Source organism: Eucalyptus grandis, chromosome 5 (assembly GCF_016545825.1).
Source record: "Eucalyptus grandis isolate ANBG69807.140 chromosome 5, ASM1654582v1, whole genome shotgun sequence".
NCBI classification, from domain to species: domain Eukaryota; kingdom Viridiplantae; phylum Streptophyta; class Magnoliopsida; order Myrtales; family Myrtaceae; genus Eucalyptus; species Eucalyptus grandis.
This window is the reverse complement of record NC_052616.1, coordinates 1263573-1288963: the sequence shown is the minus strand read 5'-3', so window position 1 is coordinate 1288963 and position 25391 is coordinate 1263573. Positions and strand designations below refer to the sequence as shown.

The following is a 25391-nucleotide window of genomic DNA, read 5'->3' as shown; positions in this document are numbered from 1 at the left end:
AGTTTAGTGGACAATTAATTAATGCTAATTAGGTGATTAAATTAGTGTAATATTGATTAGGCCCTTAATTTATTATTTTAAATTAATTAATTATTTCGAATTTTTAAATATTATTTTATTAAATTATATTAATATAATATATTATTTATTTATTTAATTTCGGAATATATTTAATTATTTATTATTTTTCATAAATTAGATCGGGATAGCCGGTGACCAAAATTTTGTATTGATTGCATTGGTGTGTTAAGATTATACAATTGATTGTTAGATTGTGCAAATTGAGTGATGATTGTGTAAATATGATATTTATTCAGAAAATCACGGGTGTCGGGTTTTGACACTAAAAATGAATTTTAAGTACTATATCAAATAGTGGGGTTTGAAAAGGAAATGTATTAGTTTTTCTGGTTCGAATTGACCGTGTACCCACACGCGACTATTTTCCAGATGTTTTTAATACGAATAAAATAGGCCAGAATCACTATTTTAACTGAGGCATTTGAGTGCAATACACGATATCCTAAACCGAGGTTGAATGGTCGTGTGTTGGTTAAGAGAACCTGTCCCCGAATTGAGTCAGATGGACGTTATCCTATAGGGGATACCTAGACAATAGCTTTGGGTCGCAATAGATTCTAGACCTATGCTCCTCTAGGAAAGCCGTCTTTGAGAGATGTAGCCGTGCTCAATGGGGAAGAGACGATACCTGGCTATGCTAGTAGACCGCTGAACTTCAAGTAGGCCGTACCCTAGAGGGGCGAAATTAACAATTGGAACGCATGATTGATTGAGTTAGATGCGCTGTATTATGAGACAAAACTGTGTGACATGATATGTGACGTGTCATAACGGTTTGGTTTTATAATCTGGACCCATGTGGTTGTTTGAGATGAAAGTGTTTGCGTTTCAATTGTTTGAGTTCTTATTACTGGATATGATTGAGTGATATGAACTATACTAACGTGTAGGAAGGAACTGAGGCGAGGTAAGTAATATGTATTGTGTGACTAGGCCAGCCTTGAGTGTATTTCCTAATAGGAGTTTAGGGGGTGAACTTGCTAAGACATTGTCTCACTCCGTCGTGGGCTTATCTTTTTATCTCCATAGTTGGTGGTTGTGGAGAATTGAAACCCCGGAGTCTGTGGAGGTGGAGTCTGAAAGATCGGCGTTTGTGTTCGACTAGTTTGTCTTAGGACAGCTTCTTTTTTAAAGCCGATATTTTGTAAACTTTTGCCCAGACTCTTTTGTACCTAAACCTAGTTGTTTATATAAAGTTGGCTTTTATGAAACGTTGCCCTACTTTCCTATTCCATGTTATTTATTGTCAAGGTTTTATTGTTTCGCTTCCGCATGCGTATTAAAATAAATGAGTCGGCGACGCGTCCTGGGAACGTCGCATTTGTATCGACCATTGATGGATGGACGCGCGCTCGAGGATTGGGGCGTGATATTCATTGTCTAGCATCGTCGATTAGATTCCGATGTTGTGTCCTTATAACCATTTAGGAGCAAACTCGGTGTTGTTTTCACTATCTAAGGTCTTCGATTAGGTTCGACATTGTGTCCTCTAGCCCAATTAGGAACAAGTGCTTTCCCGTATTTTTGTCAATGTCCAATGTTGTCGAATCAGCTTCGATATTGTACGAATCACTTTGATTTTAATGAGTTTTCATTAGTATGTTGAAGTGATTTTGGATTAAACTGTTCATTAGATTTCGACATTGGTTCTCATTAATTTTAAGCTTGTATTAAGTGACTATATATATATCCATTAGCTTTTGATCATTTCTATCTAATACTAGCACAAAACCTAAGTCCCCTCTAATAAAAATCAAAATATAACACTTGGTGAAAGATATTTCGTTGCGGGATTTAAAACTGGCAAAACAACATAACTTCATATTACTTATGCACAATCTGTAATAGCTTGCACTTATAAAACAAAATCTGCATTTGGCTGCATGAATTTGAAACATGGAAAGGTACAAGATCTACATAGAAGGAATTGGCTGGTCGGTGAGCAAGAAGTACATTTTGGCATGTGATTCCATGACCTTGCTGATAAAGCCAGAGTTCTACGATTACTTCGTAGGAGGGATGATGCCTATGGAGCATTACTGGCTAATTAGGGCGCGTTTGGTAACGATTCTATTCTCGGGAGCCGATTCGACTAGAAATGATTATTTTTTATTCTTCTAAGGCTGATTACCGAGTTAAAAACGCATTTGGTAACTGTCCAAATTTTTTTTATTTTGGAATAGAATTGCGTTTGATACCGTGTTAATTGATTATGTTCCAAATTAATTTATTTTAATTTTTAAATAATTTTTTTACTTTTTACTATTTTTCTTTTCTTTTTTCCTTTTTTTCCCTTTTTTCCTATTCTTCTTCTTCTTCATCGGCCGGTCGCCGGACCGCGACCCCTCAGCGAGGTCGGCCTTCGTCGGTCGAGCCTCGCCGGGCAACTGGGCAAGGCTCACCCGGCCTCGCCGGTGGCCGCAAGCTTCACCGGCAGCCGGGCGAGGCTTGCCCGGCCACCGGCGAGGCCGGGCTTGCCTCCGGCGACCTCGCCGGGACCGGCAACCGGGATGACGAAAGGGAAGAGCAAGGGTTTCACCGTTTTGATTCTTTTTCTGATTCTCGGACGGAGAATCAAATTTTTTTGATTCTCAAATCTTGTCCAAAATTGTTCTCGAACAAAAATTTTACCAAACGCGATTCTCGTCCTAAACTGATTCAGGAACAAAAAATCAGAATCTGGCACTGTTTGGCACGTTGCCAAACAGGCCCTTATGCCGAACAATAAGTGCAGAGATATCAAATTTGCTGTTGAATGGGGAAACAATCACACTGAAGAGGTTAGCAGCATTCCCAATCTTGCCCTAGGCCTTCGTTACATTCTTTCCTCAAATTCGTTATGACTTGACAATTGAAACAGGCGCAGAGGATCAGCGGTAGCAGGACCAAGTTCGTCGAGGAGAGCTCAAAACTGAAGTTCGACTGCACGTTTCACCTGCTTAGCGAGTACGCGAAGCTTCTCAAGTTGGAGGTAAAGGTGCCCCGGGGAATTACCGAGCTGTGCTCGGAAATGAGAGGCTTCGAGGTAAAGGTGACTCCGGTAATGACCGGTCTGTGCTCGGAAATGATGGCGTGCCCAGCTGATGGCTTATGAGGACGTTTATGGTCGAGTCGATGGTGGAGTCACCTAGTGATGCGCTTCCGTGCTCGTTGCCGCCTTTTTATGACCCTGTTGAGTTCAAAGCTCTTATAGAGAGAAAAGAGAGTGTAACTAGGCAGGTTGAGATGTTGGAGGCTGAGTTTTGGAAGAATCTTGAGAAGCAACTCTAAATTTATCACTTTACATTTGTTTCCCATTTCACTTTATATCTTGAGAATCTTGAGAAGACAACTCTAATTTTACATATTTTCCATGTACCTTGAGGAATCAAGCAATTGCGCCCTCGCCTTATCGCCTGTAAATGTATCAAAAAGGCTTATTTTGCCATCAAATTGAGAAGTCTCCCATCAAATGGAGAAAAAGATCGTGTTTCGATGTAAATTTTGTGGTTGTTGGCTAAAAGATGGATGTTTGTTTTCTTATTTCTTCTTCTCTCCCAATTTAGATTTGAGAGCTCTCTTCTCTTGATTTACTTTTAAATTGGAGAGTTTGAACTCTCCCGATCTAGATTTGGGAATATAATAAATATGCTTTCAAGATTCAATACCTCTATGCTCTGTCAATATACAAGTCCTTTGCCTTCGGTTTCAATAGTGATTGCAATAACTTTGGTGTCTCATGGAACTACAAAGATTTGCTCTTCCGAAAAATTAAATCTGTGTTCGCTCAACCAGTTTTAGTTGTCTGTGTACGGCGATGGTGCAGAGGAAGCCGAATTTAGGTGCACACTGCAACATCGTAGTTACTGCTTATTGGAGAGAGAGTTTTCGGTTGTGCTCATCACCGATAAAGATAATCTAGTGATCAACCATTGATTATTTTGCTTGACCAATCCATTATTGTGGAACATGCATATGCTTAACTCTACTAGTACTCTGTCAATGCTCTTTGTTTTCTAGATGTGGATTTGTATTGCAGTATTCTGAACTTTGTTCTATTTTGATTCGCTTTGTTATGAGATCTATGTTCTTATGATGTATCATTTTAAGTAACAACTACAATCTTCTTTCAATAAAAAAAAGGAAAAGCTAGGAATTTCTTTTGAAAAAATATCTTAATTATGAAGTAAACTTGGCGCACGTCTAGACTGCTCGAGAAAATTAAAAGGGACCCATCCATTAAACAATAAGAAACGGGCTTTTCATGGAATTTAACAGGTAATTGAAACCACCTATCCATTTTGTATTATTATACAGAGAGAGAATAGCTTTTAACTTGGCCAAAAAAAGGGTTAGGCTTAGATGCATTATCACTCTAAAATCGGAAAAAAGAACCCTTGAAAACGAGAGAAATTTAGGCCATTCATTGGAAAAGAGAGGAGTTAGGCCCAAACCTGGTCACCATGGACCAGTCTCCGCAATTTCGGTGTGGACTTTCTTGACATTGACCGTTATTCACGGATTTGGACTATAGTCAGTCACTAGGGACGAAACGTTGATGGAAATGATGCTCTTTTGGTCCATGTGATTTGTAACGTTTTTCCAAACTGACTAGTTCAAAGATCTGGCGAGCCAAACAGACCTGCTCGAAAACTTCAAGCACCACCAAGCTGGCATTAAAACTTTGGACCGACTTTGCGGCAAGCTGTTTCATGTACAGTGGATGAATAATCACTCCATCTTCGTCCTAAGATCTGGTAAGAAGATGTGCCATGTGGATCTGTTTAATCACACTTGCACAAATTACACTTCTTGTGTTCCTTCCGGGGGCAAAAAGAGGGTGACTGGAAAGTCAACCACTTCTACTTCAAGTCTTGCTTAGCAAATGACCTAAAATAAATGGTTCTCTTTACTTGGCATTAAGCCAGAAATGGGGAGACAAGACTTGACAAGTCTACAGGTGTCCTCTACGTGCAGAACCCCAAAAATGTCTCCACCTGTGCAGTGGTTTCCAAGAAAAAGCATAACCAGACCAGACATGTGATGGGGCTTCCTTAATGGAGAGGCATTGACTTTGATTAAGATGCATGGCCGTGTTAAATTCTGATAAGACCAACTTTTCTTTCGCGCTAATTCAGTCAAACTAGACTTTAAAGCACCGATCTAATTTCCAGGGAAGAGAATGAAACAGTAGACTCCAAGCAAGGCAGTATTACTAGGGGATTTTGCTTCAACATGGGCTAATCACGTGGCTTCAAAACGAATTCTAGTTTATTATTAGATAGCCTTCGGTTCAGATGGAGTTGATTAGTCGTAGTAATCTGTAAATGAGTGATGAATGCTTAGTAGGAATGTGACATTCTTGGTTTGACGGGCATGAAGTAAAGTTGGCAGACCGAGTGAGGCGTTAGCTAAGATCAAATGGAGGAGGAGAAGCTCCACGGTTTGCCCTCATCCAAAAGAACTCCTCGGTCGCTCAAGGTGCCGGCTTCAGCTGCTGTTTTCGTCTTGTTCTTGATCATAGTTCTCAGCGGCTGCATCATTTCAGGGCTAGATATTGTAAGTTCAGCGCCACTTACCTTCTTTCCCGTATCTAACTTTTCATTATCTGCTATTGAACTCGTTTTATTCACTGATTTCCTGATCAATCAGACATGAATAAAATGATGATTGCCATGGATTAAGTTGTGAAGTATGATCTGGTGTCCAGAAAATAAGTTGCAAATTAGCTAATTTTAGATGCTGCACATGTTTGTGTCTTTTCTAGCAGATCCAGATCAGCTTGCAAACTTCTTAAAAACAAAAGTTTGCACTCTGTTATTGCATACTGAAAGTACCGACAGAACTTAGATTTGGAATTAACATTCTTATTTCTTATGCTCCTAGTCTAAATTTTGCATCTGTCTTGGTTTCTCTGCATTGCAGTTTATTTTTCCAGGTGGGTCATTGAGGGAAGTATTTAATGTCAATAAAATTCCAGAAGATTCGTTGCGGTCATCCCAAAAGATCGAGTATCTTCTCAACTGCACCAATGCAACCAAGCCACAAACATGCCCAATAGATTATCTAACGATGTTCCAACCCACGGACTTGCCCGCCAGAGAGTGTCCAGAGTACTTCCGGTGGATCCACGAGGATCTCCGGGCCTGGAAAAGCACGGGAATCACGAAGGAAATGGTGGAGAGGACAAGAGACTTTGCACACTATAGGCTAGTGATTCTCAAGGGGAGGGTCTATGTGGAGCACTTTAGGAAGCCCTACCAAACAAGAGATGTGGGAACAATATGGGGGATTGTGCAGCTCCTGAGGTTGTACCCAGGAAAAATACCAGATCTTGAGTTGATGTTTTATTGCAATGACCAGCCAGTAATCATGAAGAACGACTACCAGGGGCCGAATGCCACGTTGCCTCCCCCGCTATTCCGCTTCTGTGGAAATCAGTCAGCCTTCGACATCACGTTTCCTGATTGGTCATTCTGGGGATGGTAATGCCTTACACTGACTATCTAGTTATGAAATTGATCCATAGGTTGTTTTGAATATATTTTGGAAAACCAACTTGCTTTAGGAATATTAGTCAAGAATTTGTGGTTTATTTCGTTTCATTTTGTCCAATATAGGGCTGAGATCAACATAGGGCCGTGGGAAAGTACTGTGAGAGCCATTAGACAGAACTCCGAGAAAATTGAGTGGAACGATAAAGTACCTTATGCTTACTGGAAAGGGAACACAGGTGTCGCAGCCACTAGGAGAGACCTAATGAAGTGCAATGCAACCAGTGGACAGGACTGGAAAACTCATCTGTATCACCAGGTAAATTCACTTCAGCCAGTCAGTCCTATCGCACTTGAAAGATAATCCAGGAGATTCTTGAAACACCCTGGCTTTAGCATATGTAAGGGACTCGTTTATGGGATTCTGCAAAAAACAGAAGATATTGGTAGCACTCACTCGTCAGGTTGGGTAGTACACGAGCCAAAGTTAGCCTGTTTACTTGAAAGTAATTCAAGCCGAGGGAGATTAGAGTAACTTGAAAGGGGCTAGAGTATAATGTCTAAATGCGAAATGCAAGGAGGACCGTGTGCCTCATATAAAATTCTGATAAAAATAACACAACCTTTTTTCCACTAAACTGGATCGCGTTGCATGAATCCTCGTTTTAGGAGGCTACAAAGAAGTATATAGTGATGATTGAGAATGCGAAAATGACAAGCTGGTTCACAACCAGGAATGGTCTCGTGAAGTTAGTCAAGGATTCAAGCAATCAAAGTTAGAAGACCAGTGCACCCACAGGTAGGCAAATGGACCCTTCCGAGTTTTTTCCTTCATCCTTCCCCACAAATTGACTGACTGATTTATCTCGCTGTTTCAACAATATTTGTGTAAAAGGTACAAGATATACGTGGAAGGAGAGGCCTGGTCGGTGAGCGAGAAGTACATTATGGCATGTAACTCGATGACATTGATGGTAAAGCCTGAATTCCTCGATTTCTTCACAAGAGGGATGATCCCTTTGGAGCATTACTGGCCCATTAGGCCAGACAACAAGTGCAGAGATATCAAGTTTGCAGTTGAATGGGGCAACAATCACCCTCAAGAGGTAAGGAAAATCATTTCGAGTTAATTGTTCTGCCCTCTCTGATTTTTGTTCTTTTTTCTCAGCGAATGATATTGTGGATTGCATGATTAAACAGGCCCAGGTTATTGGGGAGAGTGGAAGCAAATTCATGGAGGAGGGTCTGAAGATGAAGAACGTATATGATTACATGTTTCATCTTCTCAGCGGATACGGCAAACTTATCACTTACAAGCCAGAGATACCTCCAGGAGCAATCGAATACTGTTCAGAGACAATGGCATGCCCTGCTCAAGGGTTGTTTAGAAAGAACATGCTCGAATCAATGGTTAAGTCCCCCAGTGATTCGCCTCCATGCACACTGCCACCGCCTTATGAGCCGGGAGAATTTCAAGCATTTCTCGGGAGGAAAGAGAGCGTCTCAAGACAAGTGGAGCGGTGGGAAGCCGAATACTGGGAGAAAATGAACAAGAACTGACGGATGCTACATTAACTTTGTTTGGCATTCTCAGGATAATTTTCAGTCAAGCCTTTGTACTTCTTTTTTGTTTTTTCAAACTGCATATTTTTATGTTCCAGTTTCTAGGCTGCTGGAAGAAGTTTCCTATGGATTAGACATGGAAACATGAGTAACACATAGGTTGCAGTGAATATGAATAAATATCGATTCTCTACCTGGAATTTGTCTTGTCCTCTCTGACTTCAATACCCTGAAAGCTAGGTCTATATATACAACACTGAAAGATTGGTCTGGTCAAACTGACAGCATCAGAACACACTACATAAGAATGTTTCCACTGAGTTGAATTTCTCATGGCAGGTCATCGTACACGTTATTTGTTAAGCCAGAAAAAAGAAAGAAACGACATTTATGGAAGGGCCGAACATGACTAAATGGATGCTAGTTTCCCTTCAGTAGAATGGTACATGCGTGACAGACCATCATAGAAGAAAACGAGCACGCTACAAAGAAAAATGATGTGGCGGGGCTCAAGATCATCGAGAGTAGGCATTGGAGGTTTAACTGATTAAAGCGCTCGTCCTCTTATGATATCGATGCTCATCTCGCTAGGATCAGTAGCTTGCAGCTCAACTTGAATACCGTCCAATTCTCTCTTGAATCTGTCCTTTGAGCTGGCATAGAGCATCTTGCTCCTCACCCTCGATGTTTCGGGCGCCCTAAGACAAGTTGAATTTGATGAGTTAATGGATGAAATCAATCGGGTACTGCATTAGACTCTACAATTTGGACCAGGAATGGATGATTATCATGGATAAGATACTCATCCAATTCTGTTTCTCTGACAAGAAACATTAATTCCAGAGAATTGTTTTATTCGCGCAGTTACCGTCAGTGTCTCTTAAGATTATGATCCTAATCTAGTTTCTATCAATCATAGGATAAAATGACAAATATTGTTCTCACCACGCAATGAAGAAAATCTTGCTTTTCTGGCAATTCTCATCAGTCGTGAAATCAAAGTCAAACACAGCATATCGGCACTCATCGGCGGGCAAACTGGAGGAGAAATCGTCATAGGTTTCCTCTGGACTACCGAGTTTCTCTATGGTCACCTGTTGGATCTTCTCTTCGATCTTGAACACGATGAATCTGTAAATCCTCTTTGTTTTTAGCTCCAAGAACTTAAGCTTGCACTCGTCATCCACTGCCATTCCAGATGACGAATTCGCCTATACATATATTGTTGAACAATCAAACGATCATTGCATGCTAGCGACCATTAAAATGAAACTAACATGCATATATTCAATGGCAGAAGCAGGTTATATGGTCGTTATACAATTGCTCAACATGAGAATTATATCAACATTGTCAAAACTTATATAAGATACCAAATCACCAACATGGATTTTATTTCTTTTTAAATCCATAGAATCTGCAATCTCCAAATCAGATAATTCACAAATGCGGGTTGATCTGGTGCATTGCACAAAAGATGATTCTAGTTTGCAAGAAAATGCACATCATTATTTATGCGGACTGATCTTGTCTAAGCCATGAAAAACATCAAAACGTGCACTCAAACGTGCATAATGAAAGAAAATGAAAGAAGGACTTTACTAGAAGGAGGAGAATAGGGTCAAAGCAGTACCATGTTGATGCCTGCCAATGAGAGATGATCCTGATGAGAAGTGAGAAGCAGAAAAGCGAAAGATGGAGAGACCGAAAAACAACGAACAAAGAGACCCCAGATATATAAATATGGTGTATTGTGGAGGTCAATGTGTGAGGGAAAGAGGGGGGAGGTGACTGGGAGAGAGTGTTTTAAGGGGAAAATAAGGGGTTAATTTTAGTATTCATTTCTTGGCTCCTGACAGGTGATCATCTGCATGAGCTTTTGTCCAATTTAGCAATTAGGAGTTAAACACAGCGATGGGCTTTTGAGTTTTGACCATGTTTGTACTCCATCTGATTCAGCTCGCCAAAGGTTGGTTCTCCGTGTACTTCGCCAGTTTGTTTGTTCCTGTTCTGAAAAAGCAAACTAGGAAAGGTAAGGTCCAATGGGTTGATCCTTAAAAAAGGCCCTTCCAAATAACCACTTCTGTTTTGAGCTTAGAAAGAAATTGCAAAAGAACTAAGCTGGAATTTCAATTGTGGAAGATTTCAAAACCCCATTTCTTAAGTGAAGGAACTATCAAGAAAAGAGGAATAGAAAAGAAAAACCCTTAACTAAATAAATAGATTGAAGATAAGTATGGATTCAGTCCTTTAACTCGCTAATAAGGATCCGGAAAATTAAGAATTAGATATAGAGACACATAATTAGGCGTTCTCTTCCTTATATGTAATTTATATTATTCTTTGAATCTTATGTGGTCACATGGTTTTAATTGCTTGCTTTGCCTTTTAATCTTAAAAGCTTAACACTAATCAGGATAGGCTATCTTTGTCATGCATGAAGGCGGAACAATATGTCGAATCGAGTTTGTTTGATTATAAATTATAATTTGGAGGGGGGTTTCAAGATCCGTTGTAGTCTAGTTGGTTAGGATACTCGGCTCTCACCCGAGAGACCCGGGTTCAAGTCCCGGCAACGGAATTTCCTTTTTCTTGGTCCGTTTTTTTTTTCTTTGATTTTGTAACGATCTGTCTACCACTATGGAAGCTAAGAAAGCATAGAAAATTGAAAGGCGACCATATGATTGTCCTACTTGCAAGCGAATCAAGGTTGTCGCCAAAATTCGACAGCCCACCTCTTTTTCAATTCTTTTACCTTTTACTTTCATGACATATAGATCATTAAATTGGAATTTGGGCATTTGCAGGAGTCCATCTTCAATTTCGATTGTAGTTATATGTAGCAAGCAAAGCAGGCTGATAGATTGTTTTCCAGTTTGATTCTGCTAAAAACAGAGGAAAAAACGTCAGTGCGATAGAAATGTTTCGTTACGTCCTTTGATGGTTCAAGTTTTAAACCTTAACGTGCGTCTTTTAGGATCTTAAGGCGGCAAATGAGTTCCGTGACGGGAATGGAGCCTTTTTCAATAGCAATTACAGGACGATTCCAATCTAGACGTCTGCTAATCAAATGTTTAATCATGTCTCTGTGATTCGGATGAGAATTGGACGAAGTCTTTGGCGGGGACGAATCCAAGTTCTTCACATCCGTGAAAGGATGGACTAAAGTATATATGAGATAGTGGTCTTAACTGTTTTGCTTCTCCGCAATGCCGTACCGATTATGCTGATGGGAAGTAATTTTCGTTAGTTCCTTCTGTATTATGCAGCTTTCCATTACCTTTGAGAACTGTCATGCCTGTTTGTGCTGCTGTCTTACGAGTACCACCTTTGATTTCTTATATATAGCTCTGCATGACTCCGTTTGCAAGCATCGAGAGCTAAAAGGCAAGAACATCTTACAAAGGCAGAGAAAATGAATAGCTTTAGCTCGAAATGCTTGGGCTCATTGCTTTTTGCTCTTCTGGCTATGAGTTGTATGGAAGTTCAAGGTCAGTCCTGCAGACCGAGCGGCAGAATCAGAGGGAAGAATCCCCCTCCTGGACAATGCAACACCGGGGACGACTCGGACTGTTGCAAAAACGGCCAGATGTACCCGATTTACAAGTGTTCGCCACCGGTGTCAGGCCACACGAGGGCCCATCTCACTCTGAACAGCTTCGCGAAGGGCGGAGATGGAGGTGGCCCATCCGAGTGCGACAACCACTACCATTCTGATGACACGCCTGTCGTGGCACTATCCACGGGGTGGTTTGATAACATGAGCAGGTGTCATAGGAACATAAAGATCTACGGCAATGGGAGGAGCACCCAGGCCATGGTGGTAGACGAATGCGACTCGACTATGGGATGCGATGAAGAGCATGATTACCAACCTCCATGCGATAACGACATCGTCGATGCGTCTAGAGCTGTGTGGGAGGCCCTGGGGGTGTCTAAGGACAATTGGGGTTGGCTTGACATTACATGGTCCGACGCCTAGTTCTTTGTCCTATGCTTGTCATAATACTTATACGAAATCTATCGAACGATGTACATGTAAGAAATAACCTGCACTAAATCAAAAGACACTCCATTTTATGGAGTACAGCTTCTCCGTGCAGAATGTTGACTCATTAATCGCTTACCTGGAAATTTTCCATTATATATCAGCCTTGATGTTTAGGATGAGCTCAACTGTGATGATACCTGACTGAAGAAATAAGCATATGCAACGAAAATGAGAGAAGTGATGAGGGGCCTGTCCAGTATCTGTGCCCAATTTGCTGCTGCGTACGAAAATGCTTTCTAGTCAGTATAGTTTCAGCCCCTGAAGCATAATGCTGAAACTTATTCCCTCTTTGGGCAGTAAGCTAGTGCTTTTGCAGCTGAATCATGGGCATTGACAAGATGGAAATAGGCTGGCTATTGAGAATGACAATACCGGTTTGCATATTGGGCTAGATGCCACCTAGTGTTATTCAAGCTATGCAAAGATCAGCACTCAGCATGATATAGCCCTACACCGTGGTTTCCGTTGCACACCCCTACACCTAGGTCTTGCCTTGTCTATAACTCGGCACATATTCAAAGTAAAACTTTTTTTTATTTGGCTTATAATTTGGAAAGGTCAACTGTGGATAAATATAGCATCTGATATAGCCAACAAGCTTCTGACAAAATACTTAACTAGCTCAAGATTCTCAATAAATGAGGATGCAGAGAGTGGAAACTACTCCATTGGAGAAACTAATATGAAGATCATCAAGTTGCATGATTTGACAGATGATCTAAGCCAAAGGAGCAGGAAATAAGCGAAAAAAGAATGTTGCTTGCTTGAGATTTGACAGAGAAAGTACAGGAGGGAAGTGTGATCCAGCTCCCCCCTGTTAAATCCAGTAGAAAAAGGAGGTCGAGTGTAGAGAGAGAGAGAGAGAGAGAGACGTGGCCGTTTCGGGTTCCGAACGAAAACGAAAACTGAAATGATTATGGCGGGAGTGATGGAGGCGAACGGCAGCTCGAAAGAGATGGGTAGACAGAGCAAAAGTTTGGAACTTTGAAGAGCTTTTGGGCCGCGTGGTCCCTCATCTCCAAGCGTCACGCCATGCGACTTCCTCCTCGACCCTCGAAAGTCTCTCTCTCTCTCTCTCTCTCTCTCTCCAAGCATCATTCGAGGACGGGACTAATCTTGAGGGGGGCGGGGTGGGGGCGGGTTGGGTTGTGGGAGGAGGGGGAAACGATAGCGTTCATTGATTAACAAAGTTTCTTGAATTATTTCACTACCAGCAACACCAACGACGACGATACCCACTTGTTAAAATAACGTGAAGATTCTGCGGCTTTCAACAGAAGTTGATAGCATGTCGGAGAAATTATTTGTTCCTTCTTTAGTTTATCATCCGCAACGAACCAGCCTCGTACGCTCAATGTATTTTATTGGGTATATTCTGTATACTGTTTCGTTTTGCTTTCCATGGTTTTGATCCCATCTGAGATGATCCAGCCACAACGTTAAGCATTCTCAGTCCATTCGGAATTCTTTCTTTTTCTTGGCCCCCGCATCGGCTTGACCAGATCTCTCTTTCCACGTTTTTTTGAAGACTGATCATAAATTAATCAACTTTTGGTTGTTCGAGGAGGTGGAGATTCATGGGAAATTGAGAAGCAGGTGCTTCGATTCGGTTCCGAGTGTTTTCACTGTAGCGAAAGTTTGGATCTTGTTTGGAGAATTGTTGGTTGGACCGAGAAAGTGAAGATTTTTTGCGTAGTGATTGGCTCAAGGTTCGAAGCGACTTCACGAGTTCGTTTTTCAGTGGTTTCGCTCATTGGAAACTGGAAAAAGAAATATATATATATATATATATATATATATATATATATATATATCTTCTTTTTCCAATGTTCGTGGTTTAAAGAGCTGATCAATGGCAGATAAATACTGGGTTTAAGGTATTGGAAGCTGGGTTTTTGTCGATTCATTGATTTCTGCTTCACTGACCCTGGTTTAAAGAAATATATACATCTTCTTTTTTTCTGAAGGTTGAAGCTTCTTAGCTGGTAATGATACTCCCCAATTGCTCTCTCTCTCACTCTGTTTTATGTCATGCTTGAAGAGGTAAAGAAATGTCAACTTGTGGATTTTGAATGTTTTGCTAGAGATACTGAACATGGGTGTAGTCCAGAGCAGTTTTGGATGATGATACACAACATTTCTTTTCCTTGACCATAAACAAGGTTCCAATTCGCCAACTCTCTCTCTCTCTCATTTCTTTTCCTTGACCATAAAACAACGTTCCAATTCACCAACTCTCTCTCTCTCTTGTGTATCATCATCCAAAACTGCTCGGATGACACCCATGTTTAGTATCTCTAGCAAAGCATTCAAAATCCACAAGTTGATCATTTCTTTACCTCTTCAAACCTAACATAAAACAGAGAGAGAGATGTAAAATTTGCTGAGATAGCCGCTTTGTTGAAGAGGGTATTGAAGATCCGCATATTTGGAGATGGGGTGCCAGTTCTCCAAATTGGCACCAGATGCTGAGAGTCGCAATTCAAGGGATCGGTCATCGAAGTTGCTGATTTTGGTGCTTAATTCACTAGTAGCACTTCTTCCTTGTAGGAACTTGAGCATATCATGACTCCTGTTCTGACATTCTTTTCATATTTTTCCAGAGAACAATGAGATGGCCGAACCAAAGTCCTTGCCCGCATTCCGAGAGTTCATGTTCAAGCAGCTTATTTTGAATGGCAGAAGCAGCTTAAATGGTCGTTATACAATTGCTCAACATGAGAATTATATCAACATTGTCAAAACTTATATAAGATACCAAATGACCAACCTGGGTTCTATTTCCTTTTAAGTCAATATAATCTGCAATCTCCAAGCCAGATAATTTGCAAATGCGTATTGATCTGGTGCATTGCATCAAAGATTATTCTAGTTTACAAGAAAATGCACATCAGTCTTGTTTTTTTTTTTTTTTTTGGTGACTCGGGAAGCGCCGTACAGCCGGTGCCGGTTGCAAACCCGAGGCAACCCGTAGGGACTCACCCCCCATGAGTCGCAGGTAAGTCGTGCAAATGACGAGGCGGAGAGTTGAACTCTGGCCTTGCGGGTGGCTAACGTGTAGCTCTACCATCTCTGCCACCAACGGGGTGGGTGCGCATCAGTCTTGTTTAAGCCTTGAAAAACACTAAAACGTGCATAATGGAGGAAAATGAAAGAAGGGCTTTACTAGGAGGAGGATAGGGGTAAAGCAGTACCATGTTGATGCCTGCCAATAAGAGATGATCCTGATGAGAAGAGAGAAGCAGAAAAGTGAAAGATGGAGAGACTGAAAAACAATGAACAAAGAGACCCCCAGATATATAAATATAATGTATTGTGGAGGTCAATGTGTGAGGGAAAGAGGGCGGAGGTGACTGGGAGAGTGTTTTTAAGGGGAAAATCGGGGGTTAATTTTAGTATTCATTTCTTGGTTCCTGACAGTGATCATCTGCATGAGCTTTTGTCCAATTTAGCAATTAGGAGTTAAACACAGCGATGGGCTTTTGAGTTTTGACCATGTTTTTACTCCATCTAATTCAGCTTACCAATGGTCGGTTCTCCGTGTACTTCGCCAGTTTGTTTGTTCCTGTCCTGAAAGGGCAAACTAGGAAAGGTAAGGTCCAATGGGTTGGTCCTTAAGAAGGCCCTTCCAAATAACCACTTTTGTTTTGAGCCTAGAAAGAAATTGAAAAAGAACTAGGCTGGAAATTTAATTGCGGAAGATTTCAAAACCCCATTTCTTAAGTGAAGGAACTATCAAGAAAAAAGGAATAAAAAAAAATGAAAAACTTAACTAAACAAATTGATCGAAGATAAGCATAAATTCAAACCTTTAACTTGCTAACAATGATATGGAAAATTAAGAATTAATATGGAGGCACATAGCTAAGCGTTTTGTTCTTTAAATATAATTTGCATTATTCTTTGAATTTTATGTGTTCACATGTTTTTTTTTTTGCTTGGTTTGCCTTTCAATCTTAAAGCTTAACATCTATCACGATCGGCTATCTTAGTCATTCATGGAAGTGGAGCAATATGTAGGAGCGAGAGAGCTATTCTAGTAATTATAAATTCTATTTGGCAGTGCTTACCAACATCCGTTGTAGTCTAGTTGGTTAGGATACTCGGCTCTCACCCGAGAGACCCGGGTTCAAGTCCCGGCAACGGAATTTCCTTTTCTTGGTCCCTTTTTTCTTTGATTTTGTAATGATCTGTCTACTACTATGGAGAAAGAAAAGGCGGCCATATGATTGTCCTACTTGCAAGTGAATCAATGCTGTCGTCAAAATCCGACAGCGTAGATCTTTTTTCATTCTTTCACTTTTCACTATCATGGCATATAAATCATCAAAATTGGAATTTGGGCAGTTGCAGGACTCCATCATCGCTTTTAATTGTAGTTGTATGTAGCAACTAGCAAGCAAAGTAGGCTGATGGTTTGTTTTAATGTTTGAGATTCTGCTAAAAACAGAGGAAAAGACGTCAGTGTCACGGAGACGTTTGGTCACGTCTTTTGTTGGTTAAAGTTTAAGGCCTTAATGGGTGTCTTTTAGGATCTTAAGGCAGCAAGTGAGTTCCGTGACAGGAATGGAGCCTTATTCGTTGGCAATTAGAACACGATTCCAAGCTAATCAAATTTTTAATCATGTCTCTGTGATTCGGATGAGAATCGGACATAGTCTCGGTCAATGACAAATCCATGTTCACTCATCCGTTAGGGGATAGACTCAAGTATATATGAGATAGTAGTCTTAACTGTTTTGCTTCTCCACAACGCCGTACCGCTTATGTTGATGGGAAGTAACCATCGTCAGCCCCTTCTGTATTATGCAGCTTTCCACTACCTTTGAAGACTATCATGCCAGATTGTGCTGCTGTCTTATGAGTACCAGCTTTGATTATCTTATATATAGCTCTACATGACTCCTTTTCCTAGCATCGAGAGCTAAAAAGCAAGAACATCTTACAAAGATAGAGAAAATGAATAGCTTTAGCTTGAAATGCTTGGGCTCATTGCTTCTTGCTCTTCTGGCTATGAGCTGTATGGAAGTTCAAGGTCAGTCCTGCAGACCGAGTGGCAGAATCAGAGGGAAGAATCCCCCTCCTGGACAATGCAACACCGGGGACGATTCGGACTGTTGCAAAAACGGCCAGATGTACCCGATTTACAAGTGTTCGCCGCCGGTGTTGGGCCACACCAGGGCCCACCTCACCCTGAATAGCTTCGCGAAGGGCGGAGATGGAGGTGGACCATCCGAGTGTGACAACCACTACCATTCTGATGACACGCCTGTCGTGGCACTATCCACGGGGTGGTTTGATAACATGAGCAGGTGTCTCAGGAACATAACGATCTACGGCAACGGGAGGAGCGCCCAGGCCATGGTGGTGGACGAATGCGACTCGACTATGGGATGCGATGAAGAGCATGATTACCAACCTCCATGCGATAACGACATCGTCGATGCATCCAGAGCTGTGTGGGAGGCCCTGGGGGTGCCTAAGGACAATTGGGGCTGGCTCGACATTACATGGTCCGATGCCTAGTTCTTCATGCTATGCTTGTCACAGTACTTATACATAATCTATCGAACGATGTACATGTAAGAAATAACCTGTACTGAATATAAAGATACTTCCTTTTATGGATCATAAGCAATTCGGACTACGGTTGTGAGCACAGCTTCTCCGTGCAGAATGTTGAGTCATTTTACAATCGGTCACCTGGAAATTTTCCATTATATTTCAGCCTTGATGTTTAGGATGAGCTCACCTGCGATGATAACTGACTAAAGAAAAAGATATGCGACGAAAACGAGAGAAGTGACGAGAGGCCTGTCCAGTATCTGTGCCCAATCTGCTGCTGCATGCGAAAATGCTTCTAGTTTGTAGAGTTTCAGCCCATGAAGCATAATGCTGAAACCGGTACCCTTTTTGGGCAGTAAGCTAGGCTTTTTGCAGCTGAATTATGGGCATTGATAGGATGGAATTAGGCTGGTGACTGAGAATGACAATACCGTTTTGCATATTGAACTACACGCCACTTAGTGTTATTCAAGCTATAAAGGTCAGCACTCAGCATGATCGATAATGTCTTCTATTATCTTTGACGGATTTCTATCTACCTCTTTTTTTCTTTTTTTAATGCTGATGATTTAAGTTTACAAATTATTAAATGAAAGTACCAAACTTTATTCGAGTGACTAGCCAACTATTCTTTGATTAAGTTACCAACTAATTTCAGATTATTAACTTTCATTTGAGTTGTTTACCAACTTCTTTTGTCAAGGTAAGCTGAAAAACAAATGCTTGGTGTTTGGTGATGCTTTTGCTTTTTCAACTTATGCAATTAATATGTAATTACGTGGCGTTGTAAAATCCCGTCTGTACTATAATATAAAAAAATTATTATTGAAGTAATAGTACTTCCATGCTGAGATTCCAGTTGACATCGATAGTATCATCAAAAGAAGTGCTGAAAAGAGTTAAACAACTGAAGTTCTCGGGTTAATTATATCATCTCAAAACTCTTTCTTAGTTGGACTTCGCGTGCATTATCTAGTAGGTCAATACATCAGGCAAGGACCACCTAGGACCTGCCCTTGCCTGGTCCATAACTTGGCACATATTCAAAGTAATTTTATTTTTTATTTGGGTTATAATTTGGAAAGGTCAACTGTGGACAAATATAGTATCTGATATAGTCAACGAGTTTACTGACATAATACTTAACTAGCTCAAGATTCTCAATAAATGAGGATGCAGAGAGCGGAAACTGCTCCATTGGAGAAACTCAGATGAAGATTATCAAGTTACATGATTTGACAGATGATCTAAGCAAAAGGAACAGAAAATAAGTGAAAAAAGATTGCCGCTTGCTTGACATTTGACAGAGAAAGTACAGGAGAGGAGTGTGATCCAGCTCCCCCTTGTTAAATCAAAAAGAAAAAGGAGGTCAAGTAGAGAGTGAGAGAGAGAGAGAGAGAGAGAGAGAGACGTCGCCGTTTCGGGTACCGCACGAAAACTGAAATGATTACGGCGGGAGTGATGGAGGCGAACAGCAGCTCGAAAGAGATGGAAAGACAGAGCAAAAGTTCGGAACTTTGAAGAGCTTTTGGGCCGCTGGTCCCTCCTCTCCAACTGTCACGCCATGAGACTTCCTCCTCGACCCTCGAAAGTTTCTCTCTCTCTCTCTCTCTATCTCGCCTCTTCTCGAAACGTTTCTCTCTCTCTCTCTCTCTCTCGCCTCTTCTTGAAACGTTACGGTCCAAGCATCCTTCGAGGGCGGGACTGATCTAACCAGTAGAGAGAGAGAGAGAGAGAGAGAGTCAAAGGGAGGGGAGGGGGAAAACGATAGTGTACATTGATTGACAAAGTTTCTTGAATTATTTCGCTACCAGCAACACCAACAACGACGATACCCACTTGTTAAAATAACGTGAAGATTCTGCGGCTTTCAACAGAAGTTGGTGGCATGTCGGAGGAATTATTTAATCTCTCTTTAGTTTATCATCCACAACCAGCCAGCCTCGTACGCTCAATGTATTTTATTGGGTATATATAGTCTGTATACTGTTCCATTTTCTTTTACGTGGTTTTGACTTTTGATCCCATCCGAGCTGATCCAGCTACGACGCTAAACATTCTCACTTCATTCGGAATTACTTCCTTTTCTTTCCCCCCGCAGCCGCTTGACCAGATCTCTCCTCGTCAAAGCTATAAAATAACCACGTTTTTTCGGAGTCTGCACATAAAATTAATCGACCTTTTGTTGTTCGAGGCGGTGGAGATTCATGGGAAATTGAGAAGCAGGCGCTTCGATTCGGTTCCAAGTGTTTTCACTGTAGCGAAAGTGTGGATCTTGTTTGGAGAATTGTTGGTTGGACCGAGAAAGTGAAAGATTTTTTGCGTAGTGATTGGCTCAAGGTTCAAAGCGACTTCACGAGTTGGTTTTTTAGTGATTTCGTTCATTGGAAATCGAAAAAATAAAAATTCTCTTCTTTTTCCAATGTTCGTGGTTTAAATAGCTGATCAATGGCAGATGAATACTGAGTTTAAGGTATTGGAAGCTGGGTTTTTGTCGTTTCATTGGTTTCTGCTTCACTGACCCTGAGTTGACTCTGAAGCTTGAAGCTTCTTAGCTGGTAATGATACTAACCCGGTTGCTCTCTCTCTCTCTCTCTCTCTCTCTGTCTCTCTCTCTCATGTTTTGCTTGAAGAGGTATAGAAATGAGCAACTGGTTGATCTTGAATGCTTTGCTAGAGATACTGAATATGGGTATAGTCCAGAGCAGTTTTGGATGACGATACACCACATAGAGAGAGAGAGAGAGAGAGAGAGAGAGAGAGAGAGAGAGTTGGTAAATTAGAACGTTGTTTTGTGGTCAAGGAAAAGAAATGTTGTCCGTATTAGCCAAATCAGTTTCTAAGTGTGAACAGATCGAGGATGGTTGCTCCTTTTAAGTTGTGCCTGGGATTGTATAGTCTAATTACGTCAACACTTTCTCCTTTCATTTCTGAGTTAGTTGCTTGTGGATAAAAAGAAGCAAGGAGTTCTGAGAAGAACACTTGTTTTAATTTTCTCATTTTTTCGGTTCCCCTGATGTTTCTACTGCTGAATTCTCCTTGTTGTGTGCTAGATGTAAAATTTGCTGAGATAGCCGCTTCGTCGAAGGGGGTATTGAAGATCCGCATATTGATTTTTGACGTGGAGATGGGGTGTCAGTTCTCCAAATTGCCACCATGTTGCTGGGAGTCGCAATTCAAGGGATCTGTCCTTGAAGTTGCTGATGTTGGTGCGTGAAACACTGGTAGCACTTATTCCTTGTAGAAACTTGAGCATATCATGACTCGTGTTTTTACATCATTAGCATTTCCAGAGAAAGATGAGTTGGCCGAACCTAAGTCCTTGCCTGCATTCCGAGAGTTCACGTTCGAGCAGCTTAAGAAGGCGACATCAGGTTTTGCAGTGGAGAATATTGTGTCGGAGCATGGAGAGAAGGCTCCCAATGTCGTCTACAAAGGAAAGCTAGAGGACCAGAAGCGAATTGCTGTCAAGAGATTCAATAGAAATGCTTGGCCTGATTCCCGGCAATTCTTGGTATTAAGTCATTCTGTTATATGTTTTTCTCTCCTCTTCCTCATGAAAAACACCGTGTTTTATCTTTTCCTTTGGTTTCTTTCTCCCATTGCATATATAATTCTTTGTGAAAGGGACAATATTCACTCTCAATTTCCACAAGCAAATGTTAATCATGAGGAAAGGGCAATGCGTGTGCATTTTTTCTCTGTACCAGCACATCAATTTGATACATTCTTTTGTGGGTGCAGGAGGAGGCAAAGTCAGTTGGTCAGCTGCGAAGTAACAGATTGGCAAATTTGCTGGGTTGTTGCTCCCAAGATGAGGAGAGGTTGCTTGTTGCAGAATATATGCCCAACGAAACGCTGGCAAAGCACTTATTTCATTGTAGGTCCTTTTATGAAAAGCATAACATTCTGTGTACAATTTGTTTCAACATGTGTTCTGGTAATCTGGTTAAGTGCTAACTTTCTCAATGAAAGTATGTCGTAAATGGCTTTGCTAACCCATAAACAAGTTCAAGGCGCTCTACTCTCAAATCAGATTTGATATTTTGAATCAGGGGATTTGCAACCCATGAAATGGCCTATGAGAATGAGGGTCGTCCTTCATATTGCACAAGCACTGGATTATTGCACAAGCAAAGGGCGCGCGCTTTATCATGATCTTAATGCATATAGGATACTGTTTGATGAGGTAAAAGTCTGGTTAATCCCGTCGGCAAAATCATTCTCCTTCATGTTTTATTTGTTATGTTCATGATCAGATCTTTTCAGGATGGTAATCCTAGACTTTCGACCTTTGGCCTCATGAAAAATAGTCGGGATGGCAAGAATTATAGCACAAATTCAGCATTTACACCTCCAGAGTACCTGAGAACGGGTACAGAATCCAATGCAACAAGCACTTATCGACTTATCTGTTTCTCCTGGTTGTACAAGTGCTTATGCGCCATATATTGTTCTTCTGTTTCACAGGCAGCGTAACGCCAGAAAGCGTTATATATAGCTTTGGTACTCTTCTGCTTGACCTTCTAAGTGGAAAACATATACCCCCAAGTCATGTGAGTTTCTAAATTCAAGCATCATCTGGAATGAAAATTTGATTTTCTCTTTGATAAATGAGGACACTGCATCAAAACCTTTTTTTCATATGCTCCATGGAATAAGTATTGCCTTTATTCCCTTTATGTATCTTTTAAGCTTTACCCCTTTGACCCTGAATCTCCACTGATCTATATCAGGCCCTCGACTTAATAAGGGATCGGCATCTGCAGACATTGATAGATTCTTGCTTGGAAGGACAGTTTTCTGATGATGATGGGACTGAGTTGGTACGCTTGGCTTCCCGATGTTTACAATATGAACCTCGAGAACGTCCAAATCCAAAGTCCTTAGTTGCTGCATTAACTCCATTGCAGAAGGAGGTTGAGGTATGCTTTTCTTTTATTTCGAGAAAGAAAGGGTCTGTGTGCCAACTTGAAGAAATTTGCTTGCTGAGATTTCTCTCTGTGGTTTTCAGGTTGCTTCTCACATACTTATGGGAATCCCCCACAGAGCTTCTTTATCTCCTCTATCACCTTTTGGGGAGGCTTGCTCAAGAAAGGATTTGACTGCAATACACGAAATTTTGGACAATCTCGGATATAAAGACGATGAAGGATTAACAAATGAGGTTTGCTCATTCTTTTTGTTTAGAGCATGTAGAAGCATCCATTATTGAAGTCTAATATTTGCCTTGTTTTCATGTTCAAACATTCAGACATTAAACCCTATAGGAGCGCCTCTTCATTAGCTTAGTCATGCATTTTATCTAAATTTCTGTAATCCTTGTCGGATGTGAAGAATGTTAACATTTTGTTCCGTTCGATATGCTGCAGCTCTCTTTTCAGATGTGGACAGACCAAATGCAGGAAACATTGAACTTGAAGAAAAAGGGCGATCTTGCTTTCCGGCAGAAAGATTTCGCAGCAGCAGTTGATAACTACACACAGGTTTGTATTTCCTGTCTTGATGAATATCCAACCCTTGAACAAAAATTATTGTTCTCAATCTTCTCTTCATTTCGATCATTATGATGCAACTGGGATCTGGAAGTCCTAGCTATCATCTGGGCATGAATGCCCTTTGAATTTCCTCTCATCTAATTTCAAGGAAAAAAGAGTTCATGAAATTTACGATGACTGTCTGAAAATCCTTACCATTTCATTAATTCGTTGGTTACTCAATAAATAAGATCTAAATCAGCTTTTGCCTTCAACATGCAGTTTGTCGACGCGGGAACCATGGTTTCTCCAACAGTTTTTGCTCGCCGTAGTCTGTCTTACCTAATGAGTGACATGGCTCAGGAAGCTCTGAATGACGCAATGCAGGCCCAAGTCGTTTCCCCGGTGTGGCACATCGCATCATACCTTCAGGCTGCAGCCCTCATAATGCTAGGGATGGAGGCCGAAGCGCAGGTCGCACTTAAGGAAGGTGCGGCTCTGGAAGTTAAGCGGAGTACAAACACCGGCCAAAAATGAACTAGGACTCTACAATACAAATTGGACACTGCTGTCTGCCCAGATGAACGATTTTATTACCGGAGTACGCAATGAGAAAAGCATTCTCAATGTTCTCATCATGATGCTCTGATTTGTCTGTTCTTCCTGTGCAGAGAAATGAGTTAGTCATACTATTTGGTCAGATCTACTCGCACATTTGTATAGGCTACATCAGTGTTCTTTTGTTTCCCAGTGTCCTTTTGTGTTTCTTTTTTGTCAACTGGGACGAGATAGAATGCTATTTATTTGGAGGAAAGGTTTGCAAACTTATATCTCTGTATAGAGACAGTTTCGATCCTGATTTGGAAATTCAAGTTGAACCTGAGAGGGACAGAGAGGTCTCCTTTCTGTTTCTGTCAATTTTTTCTTTCCCATGGTTTAGCATGGTCTGGAGGGTGATGTCCATCTTATAATCAGGATGACAGCTTTTCAGGACGACTGGGAAAAAGAATCAGTAACCTCTCTAACATAGTCGACACACATTTGTCTTATCATCGGTTTTCCGGAGCACTTCAAGATGTTTTCAGGGGCCTTCCAAAGCTCGAGCACTTCTCTGCCAGATCAAATAAATTTTTCTGGTCAGTTGCCACCTTCACCGATGAGCCCTCCGTCCCTTTCCAGGATTGACTTGAACAGCAGGACTCGCGATGATCGTATGAGAATCAAACTGGTCTTCAATGGCTCGTTCAAGTTCTCTCAACCTTAAATCCAATTTTTTTTCGCGAGGTCTGCTTCCTGCAAATTTATGTGCTTGTCATGGATTACATGTTCTAAACCTTGCGCGAACAATCGCTTAGGTGGAGCTATTGTTTCATGCTTCCGGCTTCCCAAACCTCCAGGCATCCCTCTCAAGAACTGAGAGAATTCATCTGTCTAGTGCTCTCCATATATCAGAGCAATGCATAAACTCGAGCGTGTCGGTCATTCCTATGAGCTTTCGAGACAAAGAAATGTAGCGGCAAGACGCAACCGTGTTGACCCATCTCGAACTGCGGACGCAACTGGGTTGGGACGAAGTAGTGCAGAAGAAAAGCAGCTGGCAAGATGAATTTCAAACGTGAGAGAAAGAAATAAAAATAAATGAATAAATAAATTATAAAAAGGTAGGGAAAAAAAGGGCCCAACCGGGTTCGAACCGGTGACCTCTTGATCTGCAGTCAAATGCTCTACCACTGAGCTATGGACCCCCGCGTTGAAGTTAAGCGCAACTTAAATATATATAATTATATATAATTATTTTACAATTAATGCCTCACCTAACCTGCCACCTTTTGAATTAGTTCAATATTGACCACCTTTTGAACCTGGGCATGTCCTCAAAGCGTGTCAATTGGAAACACATCAATTGCGACCAGAAGGTATTCAAGTTTTAAAAGCATCTACATTATTATCACAAGTTAATGCTTGCAAGTCTTTTTGATAAAAAAAAGGCATGAGCTTGATAATTAACATGACAGGTAAATTCGCAAATCTATACATTCCATAGCACCTGATATGAAACGAGGAAAGTGATATGACCATTTGGAAATTAGGCCAAAAAGAACAAAAGGGCACATGGAGTTGCGTCTAATTGAAATTCTCAAGATGACCCAAACTAATTCACCGCAAAATGAGGCAGAAACA

General features: G+C 41.1%; 5 protein-coding genes, 1 long non-coding RNA gene and 3 other non-coding genes across 13 annotated transcripts; 7 read left to right on the top strand and 2 right to left on the bottom strand.

Annotated features, from left to right (window-relative positions):
- Window positions 1-1977: 1977 nt before the first annotated feature.
- On the top strand, window positions 1978-3175 carry LOC104445914 (protein O-glucosyltransferase 2-like). The gene is made up of 3 exons (XM_039312775.1): window positions 1978-2142; window positions 2790-2861; window positions 2942-3175. Exons 1-3 carry the CDS (start codon window positions 1978-1980, stop codon window positions 3173-3175), a joined length of 471 nt encoding a protein of 156 aa, XP_039168709.1.
- Window positions 3176-5324: 2149 nt separating this feature from the next.
- LOC104443453 (protein O-glucosyltransferase 1) lies at window positions 5325-8280 on the top strand. The gene is made up of 6 exons (XM_010056849.3): window positions 5325-5619; window positions 5986-6545; window positions 6681-6873; window positions 7289-7353; window positions 7450-7660; window positions 7755-8280. Exons 1-6 carry the CDS (start codon window positions 5482-5484, stop codon window positions 8112-8114), a joined length of 1527 nt encoding a protein of 508 aa, XP_010055151.1. The 5' UTR covers window positions 5325-5481; the 3' UTR covers window positions 8115-8280.
- A 384-nt stretch (window positions 8281-8664) lies between these two features.
- Window positions 8665-9322, bottom strand: LOC104443452 (actin-depolymerizing factor 8). The gene is made up of 2 exons (XM_010056848.2): window positions 9063-9322; window positions 8665-8815 (listed from the first exon to the last, which is right to left on the bottom strand). The coding sequence occupies exons 1-2, from the start codon at window positions 9308-9310 to the stop codon at window positions 8665-8667; spliced, it is 399 nt and encodes a 132-aa protein (XP_010055150.1). The 5' UTR covers window positions 9311-9322.
- Window positions 9323-10625: 1303 nt separating this feature from the next.
- On the top strand, window positions 10626-10698 carry TRNAE-CUC. Its single transcript has one exon. It is a non-coding gene; the product is annotated as a tRNA-Glu (tRNA).
- Window positions 10699-11473: 775 nt separating this feature from the next.
- On the top strand, window positions 11474-17694 carry LOC104443449 (putative ripening-related protein 1). Its single transcript, XM_010056843.2, has 2 exons — window positions 11474-12093; window positions 17209-17694. The coding sequence occupies exons 1-2, from the start codon at window positions 11533-11535 to the stop codon at window positions 17692-17694; spliced, it is 1047 nt and encodes a 348-aa protein (XP_010055145.2). The 5' UTR covers window positions 11474-11532.
- LOC108959425 lies at window positions 13976-14867 on the top strand. Of its 2 annotated transcripts, XR_005551178.1 has the most exons (3): window positions 13976-14045; window positions 14136-14683; window positions 14772-14867. It is a non-coding gene; the product is annotated as an uncharacterized LOC108959425 (long non-coding RNA). The 2 variants fall into 2 exon arrangements; XR_005551177.1 differs by having other exon boundaries at window positions 13979-14683.
- On the top strand, window positions 16244-16316 carry TRNAE-CUC. The gene has a single exon. It is a non-coding gene; the product is annotated as a tRNA-Glu (tRNA).
- Window positions 17695-19250: 1556 nt separating the features above from the next.
- Window positions 19251-24128, top strand: LOC104443450 (serine/threonine-protein kinase BSK3). 4 transcript variants are annotated; one of them, XM_010056845.3, is made up of 12 exons: window positions 19252-19701; window positions 19835-20291; window positions 20787-20942; window positions 21018-21247; window positions 21478-21613; window positions 21789-21922; window positions 22003-22108; window positions 22204-22289; window positions 22470-22658; window positions 22748-22900; window positions 23106-23219; window positions 23493-24128. In XM_010056845.3, exons 3-12 carry the CDS (start codon window positions 20861-20863, stop codon window positions 23745-23747), a joined length of 1485 nt encoding a protein of 494 aa, XP_010055147.1. In that variant the 5' UTR covers window positions 19252-19701; window positions 19835-20291; window positions 20787-20860; the 3' UTR covers window positions 23748-24128. The 4 variants fall into 4 exon arrangements, with proteins under 4 accessions (XP_039169129.1, XP_010055149.1, XP_010055147.1 ...); XM_039313195.1 differs by lacking the exon at window positions 19835-20291 and having other exon boundaries at window positions 19251-19701; XM_010056847.3 differs by having other exon boundaries at window positions 19251-20291; window positions 21027-21247.
- A 755-nt stretch (window positions 24129-24883) lies between these two features.
- TRNAC-GCA lies at window positions 24884-24955 on the bottom strand. The gene has a single exon. It is a non-coding gene; the product is annotated as a tRNA-Cys (tRNA).
- Window positions 24956-25391: the final 436 nt, after the last annotated feature.

Excerpts from the sequence above, each read along its gene's own strand:
- LOC104445914 (XM_039312775.1), top strand. The coding sequence starts at position 1,978 with ATGGAAAGGTACAAGATCTACATAGAAGGAATTGGCTGGTCGGTGAGC. Across the intron at positions 2,143-2,789 it reads GGCTAATTAGGGCGCGTTTG|GCCCTTATGCCGAACAATAA; the intron begins GTAACGATTCTA and ends GTTGCCAAACAG. Across the intron at positions 2,862-2,941 it reads GAAACAATCACACTGAAGAG|GCGCAGAGGATCAGCGGTAG; the intron begins GTTAGCAGCATT and ends CAATTGAAACAG.
- LOC104443453 (XM_010056849.3), top strand. The coding sequence starts at position 5,482 with ATGGAGGAGGAGAAGCTCCACGGTTTGCCCTCATCCAAAAGAACTCCT. Across the intron at positions 5,620-5,985 it reads TCATTTCAGGGCTAGATATT|TTTATTTTTCCAGGTGGGTC; the intron begins GTAAGTTCAGCG and ends TCTGCATTGCAG. Across the intron at positions 7,661-7,754 it reads GCAACAATCACCCTCAAGAG|GCCCAGGTTATTGGGGAGAG; the intron begins GTAAGGAAAATC and ends ATGATTAAACAG.
- LOC104443452 (XM_010056848.2), bottom strand. The coding sequence starts at position 9,310 with ATGGCAGTGGATGACGAGTGCAAGCTTAAGTTCTTGGAGCTAAAAACA. Across the intron at positions 8,816-9,062 it reads AAGATTTTCTTCATTGCGTG|GGCGCCCGAAACATCGAGGG; the intron begins GTGAGAACAATA and ends AACTTGTCTTAG.
- LOC104443449 (XM_010056843.2), top strand. The coding sequence starts at position 11,533 with ATGAATAGCTTTAGCTCGAAATGCTTGGGCTCATTGCTTTTTGCTCTT. Across the intron at positions 12,094-17,208 it reads TTGACATTACATGGTCCGAC|TCCTGCAGACCGAGTGGCAG; the intron begins GCCTAGTTCTTT and ends GTTCAAGGTCAG.
- LOC104443450 (XM_039313195.1), top strand. The coding sequence starts at position 20,861 with ATGGGGTGTCAGTTCTCCAAATTGCCACCATGTTGCTGGGAGTCGCAA. Across the intron at positions 21,614-21,788 it reads GGCAAAGCACTTATTTCATT|GGGATTTGCAACCCATGAAA; the intron begins GTAGGTCCTTTT and ends ATTTTGAATCAG. Across the intron at positions 23,220-23,492 it reads CAGTTGATAACTACACACAG|TTTGTCGACGCGGGAACCAT; the intron begins GTTTGTATTTCC and ends TTCAACATGCAG.